Source organism: Nuphar pumila, chromosome 2 (genome assembly GCF_984573655.1).
Source record: "Nuphar pumila chromosome 2, dmNupPumi1.hap1.1, whole genome shotgun sequence".
Lineage (NCBI taxonomy): Eukaryota > Viridiplantae > Streptophyta > Magnoliopsida > Nymphaeales > Nymphaeaceae > Nuphar > Nuphar pumila.
Window position 1 is genome coordinate 140,921,971 of NC_143250.1, and position 21,045 is coordinate 140,943,015.

General features: G+C 38.7%; 1 protein-coding gene across 4 annotated transcripts in view; it reads left to right on the plus strand.

Moving 5' to 3' along the window:
- The window catches only part of LOC149847351 (etoposide-induced protein), a 90,555-nt gene that overhangs the window by 18,871 nt on the left and 50,639 nt on the right, over positions 1-21,045 (plus strand). For all 4 annotated transcript variants that reach the window (XR_016430372.1, XM_089996960.1, XM_089996959.1 and 1 more), the window contains exons 4-6: positions 3,528-3,580; positions 8,520-8,651; positions 9,769-9,832. Coding sequence is in view for 3 of the 4 variants with exons in the window: in XM_089996960.1 (XP_089853086.1) it covers positions 3,528-3,580; positions 8,520-8,651; positions 9,769-9,832 (249 nt within the window). In the remaining variant the exon portion in view is untranslated. The remainder of the gene's footprint in view (positions 1-3,527; positions 3,581-8,519; positions 8,652-9,768; positions 9,833-21,045) is intronic.

Here is a 21,045-nt window from a genome sequence, read left to right on the forward strand (position 1 = left end):
AATTTCTGATTATGGGTGTAATATTTCTTTTTCTTCTCATGGTTGTTGGGTACAGGATCGCCAGTCAGGCAAGCTGATTGGAGAAGGCCATAGAGAAGGAGGACTCTATTACATGGATTTTTTGGAAATGCCGAAGAAAGCTTTTTGTTATAATATTCAAAAAATAGAGTTGGAACTGTGGCATAAGAGACTTGGTCACCCACATATAGCCAAAATCCAACATTTTCCAAATCTAGGGAAATTTTGTAACTCTGAATCATTTGATTGTAAAGATTGTATTCTCGGCAAAATAAAAAGATTACCATTTCAGAACAGAACCTTTTTCTCTTCAAGACCACTTGAATTAATACACTCGGATGTTTGGGGTCCTGCACCAGTAATTTCTAAAGGAGGATTTGTTTACTATGTTATTTTTGTCGATGATTTCTCCCGACATACGTGGATGTACTTTCTCAAACATAAGTCTGAAGTATTTTCATACTTTCAAACTTTTCATAATATGGTTAAAAACAAGTTTCAAAATGATATTACTATTTTTCGCACAGATTCAGGGGGAGAGTTTTTATCCACAAATTTTCAAAATTATCTTAAATTGCATGGCATCACACATCAAAGATCTTGTCCTTATACACCTCAACAAAATGGACTGGCAGAACGAAAACATCGCCATATTATAGAAACCACTAGGACTTTATTAATAGCAAATCAAGTCCCGAAAGACTTTTGGGCAGAAGCTGCCTTAACTGCCACCTATCTCATTAATAGGATGCCATATTCTTCGTTACAAAATATCACTCCCATTGAAAAACTTATGAAGATTTCTCCAGACTACTCTAGACTAAGAATATTTGGGTGCAAATGTTTCATATTTACTGACAAAAATGATAAACTTTACCCTCGTGCGATTCCCTGTGCCTTTTTAGGATATGCTGAAAACCAGAAAGGTTATAGATGTTTTGACTTTAAAAATAATAAACTATATATGTCTAGAAATGTTTCATTTCTTGAAAAGGAGAGCTTCTTTGATTTTAGAAAATTAAAAGACGTCACTGAGTACTCCTTTTTGCTAGATCTAACATCAACATCTGATGAATATGACCTTGATTGTAACTTTGATGATGATCAAAGAATTATTGATCTTAATGTTGAAAATGAAGAAGTTCATAGAGACACTAGTATTCAATATTCTAGGCGACAAGAGTCTAATCCTCCATGTGCACTTAAGAAATATTCTAACATTCCAACTAGACAATCATCCCGAATCTCGAGGCCTCCAGGAAAGTTTGTATCATACGAGTCTTTCTCACCCACATATAGGGCAGTTATTGCATTAATTCACTCATATGAAGAACCATCCACATATTTTCAAGCAAAAAATGATATCAAATGGATAGAAGCCATGAAAGTTGAATTAGATGCACTTGAAAAGGCTTCTACATGGAATATTCAAGATCTTCCTCCAGGGAAGAAAACTATAGGATGTCGATGGGTTTATAAAATTAAAACCAAGAGTGATGGTACTCTTGAAAGATATAAAGCCCGTTTAGTAGCCAAAGGTTATGCCCAAGAATATGGGATTGATTATGAAGAAACCTTTGTTCCGGTGGCTCGTATGACTACTGTCCGAACCTTAATTGCCTTAGCTTCTATCAAAAAATGGTCTATTTTTCAAATGGATGTCAAAAATGCTTTTTTAAATGGAAAGCTAGTTGAAGAAGTATATATGGAACCCCCTCCTGGTCTAAGTATTCCTAAGGGTAAAGTCCTTCGCTTAGAAAAAACTCTTTATGGACTTAAACAAGCATCAAAAGCTTGGTATGATAGGTTTAGTCGTGTTATGATTGATATTGGTTTTCAATTCTGTTTAACTGACACTGCTTTGTTTATTAAGAATTCTGATGCAGGGATCATTGTGCTTCTTCTCTATGTGGATGATATGATCATCACCGGAAGCGATAAACAGGGAGTTGAAACAATCAAAACACTTCTTAAATCTCATTTTGAAATGACTGATTTGGGCTTGTTGAGATATTTTTTAGGCATTGAAGTTGCTTATTCTCCTAGAAGATATTTATTATCTCAGACTAAATTTGCTTTTGATATTGTTTTCAGGTCTGGTATTACTGATGATAAGAAAGTCGACACTCCAGAAGTTGTTAATGTTAAAATGAAGATTGATGATGGCGAACTTCTTGCAGACCCTACTCCTTACAGACAGCTTGTCGGGGCACTTTCCTATTTATCCATTACCAGACCAGATATAGACATGCTGTTCATACAGCAAGTCAATTTCAACATGCTCCTACTTCTGTTCATATGGGAGCAGTTATGCGTATTATCAGATACATCAAGTCCTCTCTTTCACGAGGACTTTTCTTATCTTCCTCCTCTTCTCTTGATTTAATTGCATATACTGATGCTGATTGGGGAGGTGATCCCAATAACAGACACTCAACCACTGGCTTTTGTGTCTTTTTAGGGGAATCATTAATCTCGTGGAGGTGTAAAAAGCAGCAGAATGTATCTCTCTCATCCACCGAAGCTGAATACAGAGCCATGACAACCACGACCATGGAAGTAGTTTGGCTCCGACGACTGCTTGCTGACATGGGAGTTGAAGCAACAAAGGCTTCACAAATGTGTTGTGACAACAAAAGTGCGATCTACATTGCCAGTAACAGAACATTTCACGAACGCACCAAACACATCGAAATGGATTGTCACTACGTCAGAGAGAAATATCTACACGGGATAATTGATCTGCCATATGTCACTTCAGAATATCAGTTAGCAGACTTCTTTACAAAGCCTCTCGCTGCTCCCCGATTTCACTTTCTCTTAGACAAACTTTCGCTCATTATACCGTAAGTTTGAGGGAGAGTGTTAAAATGTAAAACTGTACATATATGTATATATAATAATATTATATATATATATATAAATACATTTTTCATTTCTTTCATTTCTGTAATTTTTTTCCTTTATTTTTATTTTTTGTCTTTATGTCATCTAGTTCAGTTTGAACTAGAATGACTGTTGCTAGTCAAGTCCTGTCCAGACTTGACTAGCAATAGAGCTGTTGGACTGACACATTCCAACAGCTCTAAATAGAGTTGTTGGACTGTGCCCAACAGCTCTATTGAGTCCTCTTTCAGCTGTGTATATAAAGGCGTGCAGCCCCTCTTGTATTTTACTCCAATGCTTCTTAAGCAATTGGTTTTTCATATCAATAAAGAATACATTTTTATTTTTATTTTGTTTTCAGTTATACCCTTTTTAAGGGTTATGCTTTAGTGTCATTCTTGACACTTGCTCTTGTTAATCTAAGCTCGTGTTTCGAAGATCCCCATTTCATTTCACATGTACACATAAAGGAATTTTTGTGTTTTTCTCTTTTAGTGTGTGTCTATCTTGCAGTACATTTACCAATGAGGATGAGTTGATTTTGAATTGCTGTGGCTTTTATTCTTCAGATTCACTCAGTTGACAATACATTGACATTTTTTCTCTTTGGTTGTGTATTACAGGCACTTTGGTTTTATCCATTGTATCTTTTCAGCTTCATAATAAGCAGCATATGGTATATACCTGTGCCTTTTAATGTGGAAGAAAACATAAGTTATATTTTATTATGTGCTGTTGACTGTGCGAATGATAGCTTTTAGATTTTGAGTGATGATATATGCTTGTATGGGTTGCTGCAGGTTTTGTTTGTTATTTTTTAATGGTGACAGGTCAAAATCTATTAAGTCACGATAAAGGGTGAGTTCACGTCCTCAACTGAGTTATAAAACAGCAGAATCAAGTTTATCAATAAGTGCATGTCAAAACGTAGTGGGGTTGGATTGAATTCTTCAATATCATGGAGCCATTCCTTGAGTAGTCCATTTGGTCAACTTTAGAATATTTGACAAGCAAGGAACAAAAGAACATGGAAGTATTGAATTTGGATTTCCTGGCTTAAACAGTGGAAGCACTGCACTACACTTCACTGAATAAAAAATGAAACTATTGATTGGGTTCCACAGGCTCAAATAGTGCAACTAAGATGGTAAAATACTGTTTCTATAAAAAAAATGCTAACATCATTATTTTGGTTCATTGATGACTAATGAAAAAAATGATCTTGAAAGAAGATTGTAGGGCTTTTGGAGGATGGCTGTTGTTGCTTTGTACTAGGATCAAGACTGCATTCCCTCTAACTGCAGTCTCAGAGAAGACTGAGCTAGAAGCATCCATTGGAAGGAAGAAAAATGATTATGAACATGATGGAGAACTGCCCCTTTCCTGATGATTGGCATCAAAACACTGCTTTATGCTTGAAGGATATTTGAAAAAATTCACAAGGTTGACTGCTAGAGTGTTGAAGTTTTTTCTTTATTTGAGCATTTGGCTAGAAAAACAATGGCAGGTCCGAACTGAAATGACCTAATAACTCATAATGGTGTTTTCTACATCTTGGAAGGGCATATAACTGTTTCTTGAGACTGAAACTTCAATATTTCTTTGCATAAAGGATCTTGCATGTAGGAACATTAGAAGCACACTGAAGATTGTATTGTAAAAAGTGTTCATAATTTTGTATTTGAAGGAAGCTAGTGGATTGGGTACATGGAGAATATGGCTGCTCAACCAATTATTACTCTCAACCAATTATTACTTGCTAAATACTGGTGGCAGCTTAATAAAGAAGAACCTTCATGATAAAAGTTTCTTAAGGCTAAATGTAACATCTTAAGGGCTCCCTTAGCCTTGAAAATTGAATAAAGTGCTAGGGTTTTCGAATAGGTTGACAATGTTGGAGATTTTTGAAAAGCAACTTAGCTAGGATTTATAATAGGTGAAGTTAGTGGCTTTGCTGGATCCAGAACAATGTTGTAATTATCGTATTAAAATCTGTATAGGAAGATCTGGCGACACGGGTATATCGTACTGTTTCGTAAGATACAGAAAAAACCGCATTTTAAAAATCACAAAAAATCAGAAAAAATTCAAAAAAGAAGAAAAAAAAAACCAAATTTAAGCATTATGAACAATTAAACATACACGTACTATTATAACATGTGATGTGGTGTTGTAACAAACTAACAACAAAACAAAAAGTTTACTATTAAAGAGTCACATTAGATAACAAACAAAAGAAAAAAATGTTTCTAGTAAACAAATTATAAAAATCACATAATACAAAAATAAAATCAAATTTAAAATAATTATAAAAATAAAAATATGACCACAAAGAGGAATAAAACACATTTAAGTAGTCAAACTACAATATTAAGTAAATTAATTATGAAAATTGAGCATGAATACATATGTAACAATTATCAAATATAAAGTCTACAATTATGATGTTACAACAATGTACCTATTACATATATCAAAAGAGTTTGAAATTAAGCTTTAAAAAGTAAAAAAAAAAGTAATATGTCATTTCTAAGTTTTAAGCATAAAAAAGGGAAGTTTCATGATGTCTTCATTAATTGGTTTCACTAATTACAATAAGCACAAGAGTTGAATAATGTGTGTTCTTCCATAATAATCTTCTCTTCTTAATTGTCTTCACTAATCACAATGAATTAAGAAGAAACTTCTATGTTTTTGTTCACATAGCTTATGAAATAAGTGAATATGACTCTACTAAACTCTTATTTATGTAAAAAGTTGCCACTAAAAGTGAAAATGATCCAAAATAAATTTCTTAAAAATTTCCAACACAAAAAAGTGAAAAAGTAGCTGTATCTTATGATATGGCATGTATCATACGATACTGTATATGATCGATACACTGCATTTTCTGATTCAGGGTCAGTATATCGTATTGCATGGGCTAGCAATACTATGATACACAGTATTGTATCGTGAGATACAATACTGATAACACTTATCCAAAATACTACTAAGAGGTGATGTTGGCAAAAAGGTTCAAGGCTTTCCAATATGGACTATATAATCTGTCTCTAATTTGAGCATAGTTAAATAAACTGACTTGGCAGGCCCTTCACGAACTGGTGCAATTGACCTTTATCGGTCTCAAGGATAAGGTTGTGTGGAATTACTCAGTAAAAATAGATTCACTCTGGCAACTTTGCAATTTGATTGCACCCATTTCAATGATATTTGCATTTGACATCCATCACCTTAATTATTACATGTTTTTGTGTTTGCTACTGATGTGCTCTTGACTTCTTGGTGGGGGAAAATGGTTGAAGACTTGTAGTAAGTGGTGTTGTCTTACACTGTTATTGAAGCTGAAGTTAGAATATGATACACAAGATAGATGAAGAAATGAAGAAAAGAGATGAGTTGACAAGAATCTGGATCAGGCAGGATCATAACCTTCACTGCTTGATCTTTAATCTTATTAGAAAAGACTGGTGAAACTTAGAGGCACAAAATTATAATTAGTATAACCATATAAGTAAACTATATGGAAGGCCAAAAATAGCTCTCGTTATTCTACCACTTTTAATTTGGGAAGGGATAACCACTCCCAACTTTCTGATCTCTCTACAAGTCTTGAACGCACAACAGTTTTAGTGAATAAGTCTTCTGTTGAAGTAGTGTTTTTACGTGAGAATGATGAAATAATCTAGCTTCTGCTTTCTGATGAGTGAAGTGACAATCAATATCAATGTGCTCTATTATGTTATAATAGCTAGTGTTTGACACGATTAGGATGGCGGCAATATTTTCACAGTGTGTATTTGTGTGAAGTTTCACTGTCATTCCCAATTCACAAAGTGTGGCCTTCAACTAGAGGCTTCCCTTATGCCAAGTGCCACACCCTTAGGTTGGTGCTTGATATATGGATGTCATTTATGGATTATGTGGACAAATGCATTTCTGACATCAAGTTGGCTAGGCATTCATTCCTTGTGAATTGACAAGCCAAGAGCTCTGATAGAATTAAAGTCTAGTAGTGGTTGAAATTCATCTTTAGTGAGATAGGATCGAATATGAAGATGCTTGTAGATCTAAGTCACATGGACTTTGCTAAAAGGTCGACGCACCCGCGTCGACATGCCCCGTCGACATGCCCGCGTCAACTAAGTGTCAGACTCGGTCAACGCAACGGGGCTGAGTCCGTCCACATTTTGGACTCAGTCAACTTTGACCAAGTCTATTTTTGTCCATTTATTAAAATTATTGTGTTATATTTTGGTAAGTTTGTGTTGTTACTTCAATAGAATTACTTTTTTATTTTTGCTTTAAAATTTACAATCTTATTATTGTTATATATATATATATATATATATATATAGCCGTGTCCCCGTGTCCAAAATTTTTGAATTTTCTCCGCACCTGTGTTGCACCCGTACCCGTACCCGCACCCATGTGACAGTTGTAGATCTATGTGTTGATAACAAGGCAATAATTCAAGTAGCTGTAGGCATAACATATCATGAAAGAACCAACCCTGTAAATATCCATCGTCATTTCATTAGAGAAAAAATAAAGGGAAAGCTGTTTCAAGTTACTCAGGGGTGATCACAACTCTAGCTTGTTGATATCCTCACAAAGGCTGTGAGAGGTCTAGACTCTAGACCCAAAGAGATCATGACTAGATTGGGGATGATTGACATCTTTTCCCCGGTTTGAGGCGGAGTTTTAGGGCATGTTTGAATCCAAGATCCAAGGGATCTACTTGGATCTCTTGTTCAATCCGCTAGGGTCGGATGAGAGATCCAAGTATCTCGTCCTCTCTTCCTTTATTTCAGTGATCTGAAATCTTTACAATAAAGAATTTGAGATTTGGTGTTTAGGATCTTGGCGTGGGGGCCATGCCACATCAGCGAGCTCCACACAATCTCAGATCTGAGGTATTCAAATGCACTCTTATAGTGCAAAAGGGTACTATCATTTCATTTATTTACATAACCATCTTGCATGGGTTTATGTGGATGTCTATTGGATACATTAGTGGGAGTATAATAGATTATACATTCTAATTTCCCCTCAACTGCATGACCTTTTCCCCCCCTTCTATCCATCTCTTCTCCACCATTCATTCTGTCATTCTTTCCTTCATTTCATTGTTCTAACCAGTTTTAAACCTTATAGAATGTAGCCTAAAGTTATCCAATACATGTGTCAAATCAAGCATGTATGCACATTAGACCTTTTCCCATCGGTTCTTGCATTTGCATGCTTGTAATTGCAAGGTGTGAATTTTCTGTGTCCAAAGATTCACGTCAATATGCATTCTATGTGTTGAATTAAGTGGCCTCACTGGCTGCTTAGATGTGAACATGTACTCTATAAGTATTGATTTGAGTTTGACTGGGAGGTTATAGCTGTTATTGGTCTGTTGGTGCTCAATACTTCTGTTCTTGCATTTAGCATGTTTTACTCTGAAATTTGATTGATTGTTGCTCGTAGTATTAGGTCTTCGATCAATCATGGATTTGCTGTATATTCTGGTACTTTTTGTATTGTTGTGCTTGATGTAATTCCAATACTTATATGTACATTTGTAATCAATATGCCAATCTTTGCATCTAACAACGTGCATCATCTAGGTATAATGACATCGCTAAACATGCTTTTCTTGTAATGGAAGACACTTTACATGCCAAGGGACGCCCATCTGACCATGAGACTTCAGGCCTTAACAGCACTGCACATGCTGACAAGTGGGAGGGCTTTGAAGGGTAATTTTGCATTGTTTGGATTCATTTATCTGTAGCAGTCCCAGCTTATGGCTTATTGTGAGAAGGAACAAAGTTTTGATTGATAAAACCTCATTGTCAGCTTACTGTAATTACCAAGTATTAACTGCATGAGGAAATAATAGTTTGAAACTTTTTTTTTTTAATTTTCACATGTTAATTCACAACAAGATAATGGCTGTCAGCATATAGAGTGAATATGGAGAATAGGACAAATTAAAATATTTGAAAAATAGAAAGTGGTTAGGTCATTTTAACATGTTCTTTATGTCTCCTTTCAGAGAAAAAATAAGAATCATGTCCTGTGCAACATGTTGAATTTTTTTCCTAGCATCTTATTAACAACTATGATGGTTATGGAAATAATGTATATTGGCAATGACATAAATTTTTGGTAAGTGGCTATAGGTCACATATTCAATAGCCAGAATGGTAGCTTCTCAATATTACACAACAGAATGGAAAAATCCTAATTCCCTTGATATGAGAAATCTTGTGAAAAAAATCTTGGTATCTGGAATTTTGTTAGATGCTCATGAAATTGAAAGAATAGAAGACTTGGCTAGCACTTGTCAGTTTTGTTCCGAGAAGCTATATACTACAAAAGGTTGATGTTGCTGAAGCCAAAAAAATATGACAAAATCTACAAATAACTGCTTGAGCCAAGCTATCTTTGCACGGAGACACATATTTTCTTTTTCAGTTCAATTTCTTCTGAAGGCACTAAAAAATAAGGGAAAATAAATTTATGGGGTCTATAGTATGTTGGCCATTCTGAAGTTTATTGCAGAAGATGATCTTAAATGATAAAAAGTCTATTTATTTTGTTGATTCCCACTTGATATCGTAATATCTATGGATGAAAATGACAGCCCTGTATTATACCTTTTTTGCTGATTTTTTCCAAGTGAAGGCAAAAATATGCCAGCATTAACTGCTAAACATCTGATGAACGATGACATTGCTTGACATCAAAAGTAACTGTCACAAAAAACGGAAAGATTGGAGTATTCCCATGACATGTTTTATGTGGAAATTGATGGTTTTATTACATTGCCTTCATTCACTAACATGCATTTTATCTTGTGAATTTCTTTAGGTTTGTAATTGGGCTTGCAGAGCAAATTTATTCTGTTCTCTTGCTGATATTTTTCTTCATTGAGGTGCACTAATCTTTTCTGTAGAATGTCATTTTTTTTCTCTTTTTGCATAAAGTTGTACCTGTGATTATGTTTTCGGATGAAATAATTGTGGGGTCAATATTTGAGTTAAGGCACACTATCTTCCAAATTGAAGTATGCCGTCCTATGTGGTTGAGCTTTTGTAAAGATATTGTTGTAGATCCATCCTTCAATTCATGCTGCTAGGACTGCAGGATTGAGTTACACAGCTCTATCAAAGCGATGCACTTATCCATTATTATGCTTGCTGTTCAAGGACAGGATTTGAACAATTAAAAGTGGTGAATAACTGTCACATCAATTTGAGTGACATGTTTGTTCATTCTTTCACATGTAACCTTAGTTGTCAAAGGCAGTAGGCGGAGCCTAGACGGTGCGCCCCTAAAAAGACTAAGGGAGCCTAGGCGGACTAGTCGGTAACCCAATTAAAAATAAAATAAAATACACAAAATATATAAACAAACTGTTAAAATTAATAACAAACATGTATACAACATAAAATCAATGAACAATAAGCAATATACAAAACGCATGTTGAACACTATAAAAAAATTATATTAAATAACCTGCTCAAAAAAATTAAGAATAAATGAACAATTGAATAAACAAATGTTACAACTAATAATGTGAATAAACAATATACAAAAAGTAAAATCATGTATACAAAGAAATTAACAACAATAGACATAAAATAAGCGATGGACAAATAAGAAGAATAAATGAACAATTGAATAAACAAACCATACAATTGAGAACTGAAAATAAAAGGCAACTACATAATTTAAACACAATTAAAGCCTTAACTATATTAAATTCACATCTAAGTCATACTAAAATGTCATAAACTCATAACTGAACTACTAATAGTTCATAACTAAAAACATCACATTCAATCTCATATGGTAATCTTCATCTCTAAGCTAGAAAGATGCTAAAACTAAATTATATAGGCCAAGAATTAGGACAGAAAATCCTTATTGCTGCATCCAACTGTCGTGCCACCATCTTTTCATATTGGCACTTTTTTTATCTAGTGAAGTTTGTTGTGGTGGGTCATCATCACCATCTTCAGAATCTAGAACAATGGGTGAGATTCCTTTTTTTTTTGTATTTTTGCAATCCTTTTCTTTCAATTCCTTCAATAACATCAACACAAAAAGTTACAAGAATAGATACAGAATGACATGGAAGTACAAATTGATGAAGACCTGCAATATGTTGCTTAAATCTATGCGGTCCACCTCTAATAATAGTACCACAAAACATATATCTTAATGACCTGGTACATTATCAATGCTTTTGCAGTATTGCCATGCAGGATCATCTCAATGACATGAACATGAAGGCGACATCAAAAAATCTAAAATAAAACATAACCAATTAACCATCAAATAAAATATAGACATACAAATATTCGACAATAAGTCTACACACATAACAAACTTAACTAATAAAAAATAAAAAATCAAGCAAGCAACTTAGTTGTCAAAGACGACAAATATGTAGCACATTCAAATATATATTTGCAAATATATAGCACATTCAACACTATAAGTGCATTCAAGTCTAAAATTGTCAAGTCCAAACTGATATATGTCTAAAGGATAAGGGTCAAAGAACTCCACTAAGTTTACAATAACTTAACAAGTCTAAAAGTCTGATATGTCTCAAGGGCGGCTGCGGTACTTGTGGATGCGGTTGTGTGCACTTGATGCGTACAGCTGCAGGATAGTGCAACACTTGCTCGTGTGGCTGTGGCACATGGTGCACACTGCGGCAACAATTGGGGGTCAGAAATTTTTTATGGTTCCCCATGTGTTTTTCGGATTTCTCCTGTCAGTGGGGGGTCATCGCCCAAAACATCTATATAGGGGACCGAATTTCGGAATGTTGTGGCATGTGATGTGCATGGGTGAGGCGCCCTGTGCATACGTTGCCTACTGCATGGGTTGCGTCGGATCTTCTCTCGTATTTAGCGTGTTTGCTGCCCCTTGCTTGCCTGCTCACTCGTTTGGCCGTTGTGTCGGCGGGTGGGCGAAGCTTTGGGCATGTTGTACCTGCATTGGCGCATGAGTGGTGTTGGCTTTGATGCTTGGTGCCGTCGTGGCTATGAGCTATGCTAATTTGCCATGAGGCGCTTGGGTACTTGGTGCTCTTTGGGTCTCTGTGTTGCTTTCCCTTTGCCACAATGGAATTGTGTCCCTACTTGTTGTTAACAACTCAACTTCAAGGTTCCTTATGCATCTTGCAGAGGGTTTGGACATGCAGTTTGGCATACCACATTGCAACATGCTGTTGTTGTTGGTTCCCTTGCCGCTATGTGGGCTTTCGAATGTTCGGTATGTGTTGGCTCAGGTGGGAGTCATAATGGCTCTCCTTCCTGCATTGACATTTTCAATGTCAGAATCGACAGATGGCGTTTCACAGTTGCGTGGCCTTTGAGCTAGTGCTGTGACGTTTATTAGGGATGCTACCTGGTTGATCCTGCCAGTTTGTCACAGGGACTCGACATAGAGGCCACTGTGGTCAATCCACACCCAAGATTATTTAAAAATATTTAAAATTTTGTCCCAGCATCAGCCACGTATTTTACAAAGTTTTTGAAATATTATGCATTAAATGCTTTAAGCCACACATTCTTTTATTGTTTTTACAAAGCTTTGTCATAAAAAGTTGAGCCATATACATTCTTTATACTTTTTACAGTCATAAAAGATGCTTCATTTTAAAAATATTTAAAGTTTTGTCCCAACGCCAGTTGTAAATGTTATGTATTAAATGCTCTGAGCCATGTATATTATTTTACTGTTTTTACACAACTTTGTCATAAAAAACTAAGCCATGTACATTCTTTTATACTTTTTATAGAGCTTTGTCATAAATGCATTAATAAAAAAAATGAAAATTGCATTGGAATACATTTCTGCATTAAATGGGGAGAGGTTTGCTCTAATTTTAAGCAATTATTTTATTGTTGAATGGGTGAATCCACTGGTAACCCGATTAACTAATTGGATCTTGATTCGATATGAATTTTCAGCATCTGAATTTGGATCCTAATTTTTATTACTTATTGTGAAAAATATATTTTTTCATTGGGAGCTTGCTTTATGGATAAGTTATATATAATAAAATATTATTTTTTTTAAAAAGTTGTATATATTAAAAAATATATATACCCTCTTGCACCCCCGCACCCAAGTTTTTTTAAAGTGCCGCATCGCTTCACCCGCACCCGCACCCGCACCCGCACCCACACCTATGTGACATAGCTGCTGGTAGTCATATGCTTGTCTCAAAGATTAAGCCATGCATGTGTAAGTATGAACTAATTCAGATTGGAAAACTGTGAATGGCTCATTAAATCAGTTATAGTTTGTTTGATGGTACTTGCTACTCGGATAATTGTAGTAAAGCTAGAGCTAATTCGTGCATCAAAGCCCAACTTCTAGAAGTGCCACATTTATTAGATAAAAGGTTAGTGTGGGCTATGCCCGATGTTTTTGTGATTCATGATAACTCGACGGATCACATAACCTTCGTGCCTGCGACACATCATTCAAATTTATGGCCTATCAACTTTCGATGATAGGATTGTGTCCTACCATGGTAGTGACAGGTGACGAAGAATTAGGGTTCAATTTTGGAGGGGGAGCCTGAGAAATGGCTGCCACATCCAAGGAAGTGATGCGTCCTGAAGCCAATTACACCATTGCCACCACATTCAAGTAATTGGTGCCCACGCAAGTTTGCGGGAACAGTTATCGCACTGCACGGGATGTGCGTGCGGAAGAGCATGCCAAGCAGAAGGAGCCACGTGGGTGCAGACGGTTACCGGGCCATGCACGTCACGTGGGCACAAACGGCTTCAACGCCCCGCGCAACGTGCGCGCGAGCTGTTGCCGCGCCACGTGCGCGCAGGCAATTACCGCGGGCGACGTGTGCGATAGTTGTTGCGCGTATCGTGGGCAGGCAGTGTGTCGCGCGCCACGTGTAATGCGTGCGCGCCTGCCGCAGCGCCACGCGGGTGGGCAATTGCCACGTGACGTGCGCGCTTGTTGCCGTGCAACGAGCACAAGAGCGGTTGCCAGGTGCGATGTGTGCGCCTGTCGCAGCGCCATGTGCGCGTGGACAGTTGCTGCACCACGTGCGTGCATTGGCTTTCCTTTCCCGCCCCTTGCTTTTCTTGTATGCCCAATAGGGGCAGTTATTTGCTTTTGTGTTTTTGAATTTCCTCCAAGGTTTTATATAAGCCAGTCATGTAAGCAAATCTAGGAATCAATCTATGAAATGATTTTTTGAGTATTTGCCTGTGGGCTTAAGAGTCTAAGGACTCCTCCTTTTCCCGTCCGTTGAAGAGAGGTTTTTCAGCACAAGGCCGTGAAATCTTTCTCACTGTACCATTTCGGCTCACGCAAGTGTTGCGAAGCACTTGGGTCTGCTTGGGCCATCAACAACGAGTGATCGACGAAGTTAGTGAAGTAGGTGCACGCCCGACGGTCTAGGGGCTTTCTTCTTCCCCCTTCACCAAAGGAGGTTTACAGCAATGGGTTGATCAACCACACGGTTCGAACTTCCAAAGTTTACCACTCAATCGTGCTCAAGTGCTACGTTCCGGTAAGCACTCTTTTTCGTTGAGTTTGAGCATCTTGCATAGCGGTCATCGTTCCCACGAAATCCTTTACGCAAGTAACTCGACATTTTCCGAGTTGGCTTTGCCGACTCCTTTCCGTTGATGTTCGGTCGCTCCCAAGTGCCGATGTTACAACGGATTCACACGGCACTTTGCTGGAGGACTTTCCCTTGGACTGGACGAACGCGGGTCACCCGCGACTCCTCGGCCTTTGTAGGCCCTATACCCAGCAGTGTTGTTCATCCGGTGCGCTACATCCGTGCACCATACCCGTGCGTTGCACCCCCGCACGCTGCACTGCATCCCACGGCAGTGCACTGCACCTGTGTGCCGCACACTCTGCTTTGCGCCTGCCATTGCCGCGCTCATGCCTGTCATAGCAGCCCCGGCATCTGCCGCAACACACGCCTATCGCAGCCGCGTTCCGCATCTGCAGCAGCCCGCATCTGCCACAAGTCCTGCCACTGCATTGCTCCCTGCACCAAGGCCTTGTACCCCGCATCTGCTGTAGCCTCACATTGCAAGCACTGCACCGCATCTGCGTGCTGCGTGCGCTGACCAACGCCCTGTATCGCATGGCCCCACACACCGCTTTGTGCCGCGTCGCCCCTGCGCACGTTGTTGTGCACTGTACACTGCGTGTGCCATGCGCTGCCGCGCATCACACTGTCGTGCACCACATTGTTGCGCATCACGCTGTCGCGTATCGCGCACACTCAGTGCGTGCTACCGCACTTTGCTCTGTGCACAACAGCCGCGTGCCCTGCGCGTTGATCGCCATGCCCGGTAGCGCACTACGCTGCGCTGCATTTGTACACCTGCGTGCCCCGCCCGCTGTTCCCTTTGCGCCACACCTGTGCATCTGCGCGTCCTGCGCGCTGCGCCCTCTGCAGTGCACCCGTGCGCCTTGCACAACCTGCTCCCTGCAAGCTCTGCAGCCTGCGTGACACTTTGCAGCAGTCCCTGCAACCTGCACATTGTTGCATAGTGCAGCAAGGCCTGCAACAATCTGCGCACTGTTGCAGTGTGCAGCAGACTGACACATCAGCCTGCGGGTTGCATTCCCGCAACCTCCTCTTGCTCGAGCTCCCGCTTCTAAACCGTGCATGCATTTTACTTCAAATTTGATAAGCGCGTTTATATTTAAGTGAATCACCTGCATGTGCAAGGGTTCGCGCGCGCCCGTGTTAACAACCTTGTATCCTAGCCGTGCGCTAGACGAAACACCAACTCAGCCTTTGTTTTTATTTGTGTGCGTTCTTGACGTATCTAGGCCGAAAATGCACTCGGCCACCTGTCTGCTGATTTAGAATTGACAACTCCGCAAAACCCGCAGAACAAATGTATCCGTCACCTTATGCTGGGAAAGGGCCGCACCAGAAGGCAGCAAACACATAAATTACCCAATCCTAACACGGGAAGGTAATGACAATACATAAAAATACTGAGCTCTTCGAGTATGGTAATTGGAATGAGTACAATCAGTGTTATTAAAAACGTGCCTCAAGGTGCAAAAAGCGTGCCTCGCCTCAAGGCGAGGGCTTTTGTGCCTTGAGGCGCAGGTATAAAGCGCAAAAGCCTCGAGGCATGCGCCTCATTTTGAAGAGTTTTGGACAAATATATTAACATTTGGTTGTTAATGCTAACATGCATTTTTAATTATGATATGATGTTGTTAATGCTAATATGCATTTCATTGTTAAATTTTTTTTGAATCAATGCTCATATTTTATTTCTTAGATACTTACATAGATCAAGTTGCATTAAAGTTACTTTTACATGTTAATCTCATATTTTTTCAGTATTTATTTGAGATTTTTTTTCTTGTTGGTTGTTGCTTCATCAATAAAGCATTTTTTATTTATTTATAATTTTAGATAATTTTTATAGTTTTTTTTAAGTTTTCAAAAAAAAATTTGAGGCTTACGCTTTATGCCTCACCTCAGATTTTGGTGGAGCGCCTCGCTACGCCTTAATGCTTTTCACAACACTGAGTACAATCTAAACCCCTTAACGAAGATCCATTCGATTGCAAGTCTTGTGCCAATGGTGGGACCCTACTCAGATCTCTAGGCAGCTTCATAGGAAGACTATTAAGCTGATGGTGTGCAGATCAAGAATCAAGGTGTAAACCAAATCGGTCTAATGCCCTATGATCGGGAAGCCTAGTGCGAGGGTGGCGCCTCTCAATCTCACGTGGATCCAGCCTTACCAAGCTGGGATCCTCAACCAAACCACAACTATCACACGAGGGCCTCAGGTTGGGTGTTGGCTCACGCAATGCGAGATTACAACAACAACAACAACAACAACAACAACAACAACTACGCCTTCATCCCAAAACAATTGGGGTCGGCGATATGAACCAACAAAGAAAATCATTTTGGGTCTTCCACATGAATCCTTCTCCTCCAATCATTTCTATCCAATGCCATGTCCTCGGTGAGGTTCAAAGCATTCATATCCGTTCCTATCATTTCCCTCCAAGTCTTCCTAGGCCTACCCCGACCTCTTTTAACTAATATATTTTTCCATTTTTCCATCCTTCTAACTGGATCATCATTAGGCCTTCGCTGAATATGTCCAAACCACCGTAAACGATTCTCTCTCATCTTATTTTCAATGGGTGCAACGCCTACCTTCTTACGTATCTCCTCGTTCTGAATCTTATCTTTTATTGTATTTCCACACATCCATCTAAGCATACACATCTCAGCTACACTCGTTTTTTGAATATGATGTCTCTTGGCAGCCCAACATTCCGTACTATATAGTAAAGCGGGCATAATAGTCGTCCTATAAAACTTTCCCTTCAACCTCAATGGCATTCTACGATCGCACAACACTTCAGTTGCACTTTTCCATTTCATCCACCCAACCTTTATCCTATGATTTACATCTCCATCAATTTCTCCATACTTTTGAATGATAGATCCCAAATATTTGAAACAATGATCCACCGGTATTTCTTGCTCACCAAGCTTCACTACACTCCCATCACTACTTCGTTGCTTACTAAACCGACATTTCATATATTCTGTCTTACTCTTACTCAACTTAAAACCTCTTGCTTCCAATGTCTGTCTCAATAATTCTAACTTAGCATTAACCCCAGCTCTAGACTCATCAATCAAAACAATATCATCAGCAAACAACATACACCACGACACATTTTCTCGAATTGATCTCGTAAGCTCATCCATCACTATAGCAAATAGGAAAGGGCTTAAAACAGATCCTTGATGTAACCCAACCGTTATAGGAAAATTGGTTGTCACTCCTCCACAAGTGCGGACATTGGTTACTACTCCTTCATACATATCCTTAATTATACTAATGTACTTGAGAGAAACACCTTTCTTCATCATTGTCCACGAGAGAGCGTCCCTAGGTACTCTATCGTATGCCTTCTCCAAATCAATAAAAACCATATGCAAATCTTTGTTTATCTCTCTATTTCTCTCAATAAGTTGTCTAAGAAGATGTATAGCTTCCATAGTTGATCTTCCAAGCATAAACCCAAATTGATTCTCCGATATCATGACAACCTTCCTCAACCTATACTCAATCACCCTCTCCTAAAGTTTCATAGTATGACTCATGAGTTTTATACCACGATAGTTTGTGCAATTTTTGTATATCACCCTTATTCTTATATAGAGGCACCAAAGTACTTTTCCTCCACTCATTAGGCATCTTATTTGTCCGCCAAATCTTGTTAAAAAGATTTGTCAACCATTCTAAACCTTTCTCACCTAAGCATTTCCAAGCCTCGATAGGTATACCATCTGAGCCAACTGTCCTTCTTGATTTCATTTTCTTCAAAGCATCTGTAATTTCTTTCTTTTGAATCTTGCGTATGAAGTGATGATTCATCTCATGAAAAGGAATGAAGAAGTCTCCAAGATCCTGAGCATGACTTCCATTAAATAGCTTATCAAATTAATCTTTCCATCTCTCCTTAATCTCCTCATCTTTGACTAAAACCCTTTGCGTTTCATCTTTGATACATCTAACCATACCCAGATCCCTCGATTTCCTATCTGTCATCTTTGAAAGCCTATAAATATCCTTCTCGCCCTCTTTAGTATCCAACTTGTCATAAACCTCCTTATATACCTTATCCTTCGCGTTTCAAACTACTTTTTTAGCTTCCTTCTTTGCTATCATATACTTCTCCAAATTCTCATTATTACGACTCTTACTTAGATTTCTATAACACACTCTTTTAACCTTAATAACTAATTTGACATCCTCGTTCCACCATGATGTATCCTTACCTAGCGGTGCATCGCCTTTAGACTCACCCAATACCTCCTTAGCCACCTTTCTCATGCCACCCGCTATCTTATTTCACATTGATTCTGAATCCTCCTCGAGACACCGATCAACTTCCTTAACTACCTGCTCTACAAACATTCCTTGTTTAGCTCCTTTCAGTGCCCACCACTTAATTCTAGGATCTATCCTATGTCTATCCCTTTTGCGGCTTTTTCTAATTCTAAGATCTAAAATTAAGACTCTATGTTGTGTAGCTACACTTTCTCCCGATATAACCTTACAATCGATGCAACAACCCCTATCTCTCTTTCTAAGTAGGAAAAATCCATCTGACTCGTATTAACCTCACTTTTAAATGTTACTAGGTGAGACTCCCTCTTCCTAAACCGAGTGTTTGCTAAGATCATATCATAGGACAAACCAAAATCTAAAATCCTTTCTCCACTTTCGTTTCTTTCTCCTATACCATAGCCTCCATGGATACTCTCAAATCCATCCCTACTAATGCCTCAATGTCCATTAAGGTCACCGCCGATGAAATGCTTTTCTCCATAAGATATCCCTTGTACTACTCCATCTAAATCTTCCCAAAATTGACGCTTAATGGAATCATCTAAACCTACTTGAGGTGCATAAACATTAATAATATTAATAATATCCGTACCTAATACTAATTTAATAAGTAAAATCTTATCACCCTTCCTACGAACCTCCACTACATTATCTATAAACTCACGACTAATAACAATCCCTACTCTATTCGTATTCCTATTTATTCCTGTATGCCAAATCTTATATCCTTAAGGTTCTATCACTTTTGCTTTCTCACCTACCCATTTGGTCTCTTGTAGACATAAAATATCCATCTTTCTCCTATACATAACATCTACTAACTCTACCAACTTACCAGTTAAAGACCCTATGTTCCAAGTGGCTAACCTAATTTTATGGTCTTGAACTATTTTCTTTACCCCCACCCGTCCAACAAAGTGAGGGAACCCTTGCCTATTTGACACCACACCCGGGCGCTGGTGTGACGCATCACTTCTGAGTGACGACCTAGCAACCCTTGCCCATTTATCACTGCCTCCAGGCCTATAGAGTACAACGCGTCGCTCAGTAGGGAACACCCCAACGGAATTCTCATATTGGTTCATATTCATAGGGTGTGACTAAGTTTTTATGCTGGCTGTCACTGGCCTACCGCAACCCTCCTCCTTTATCCGGGCTTGGGACCGACAGTGTATAACTAAACAGTTATACACAGGCGGAGTACAAGCACAAAATGACTAGGTCGTGCAAGACCGGTTTGCAAGCCACTACGGGCCAAGCGAGGACATACAAATCCAATTAATACAAACCTATAAAAACACAAGCCCAATCAAGATCAAAACAACTCACAATGCTGCTAAGGGAGGTTCGACTGAGTTTGCAAAACTAGCTTCTTCCTCTATCCTCACTGTTAAAAGAAAATATTTATGCGTCTGAGTAGCAATATGTAATTATGACAAATAAGATTGTCTTTTTTTTAAACTAATTTTAACTAATCCCTTTAAGAAGGGATTAGGGCTGAATAAGAAAACGACTCTCTCTCTCTCTTGCTCGATTTCCCTCTTCCTGTCTGTGGATAGGCTGGTCGCTGGATTTAGGTATGGCGGCCCCCCCTTTCAGGCCCGATTTAACATGGTATCAAAGCCGGACCCTCATCTGGGATTTCACTGCGGTACGGTGATGCTGAAGATGATCGTGGTGAGTGGATCGTGGAGAAGATCACATCTCTGATGCAAAAAGTCGTGGAATCAGATCGGGTGGAGATCTGATATGTCGAAGGTTGTGAAGAATCAGATCAAGCAGAGATCTGAGTGGTTGAAGGTAGAAAACATATTTTTTTGGCAGATTCAGATTAGGAATCGGAATCAGAATCAGACATTGCGTGGAGATTGATTGTGGATTAACGTGGTGGAGTCAAACTATATATCAGATCTGACCTAAGTTCACGTCAGGTCTGACGTGAACTATATATCCGATCTGACCTAAGTTCTCTGCAGGTCTGACAGTAATTTTTTTTTGCCTGTCGCAGATCAGATCTGGTATTGTGCCTGCCACAGATCATATTTGGGTTGGTCTATTTTTTTTTTGTGTGAAGATAGTGATAAGATAAGACCCAAATCTTCTCTAGGGGAACTGTATACGTGCATGTCCTGTCTGGTGGCTGGTTGAGTCTCAATCAATATGACTGATTTGCAGTCTAAAGATGGTGATCTGAAAAGGGAGCTGCTTG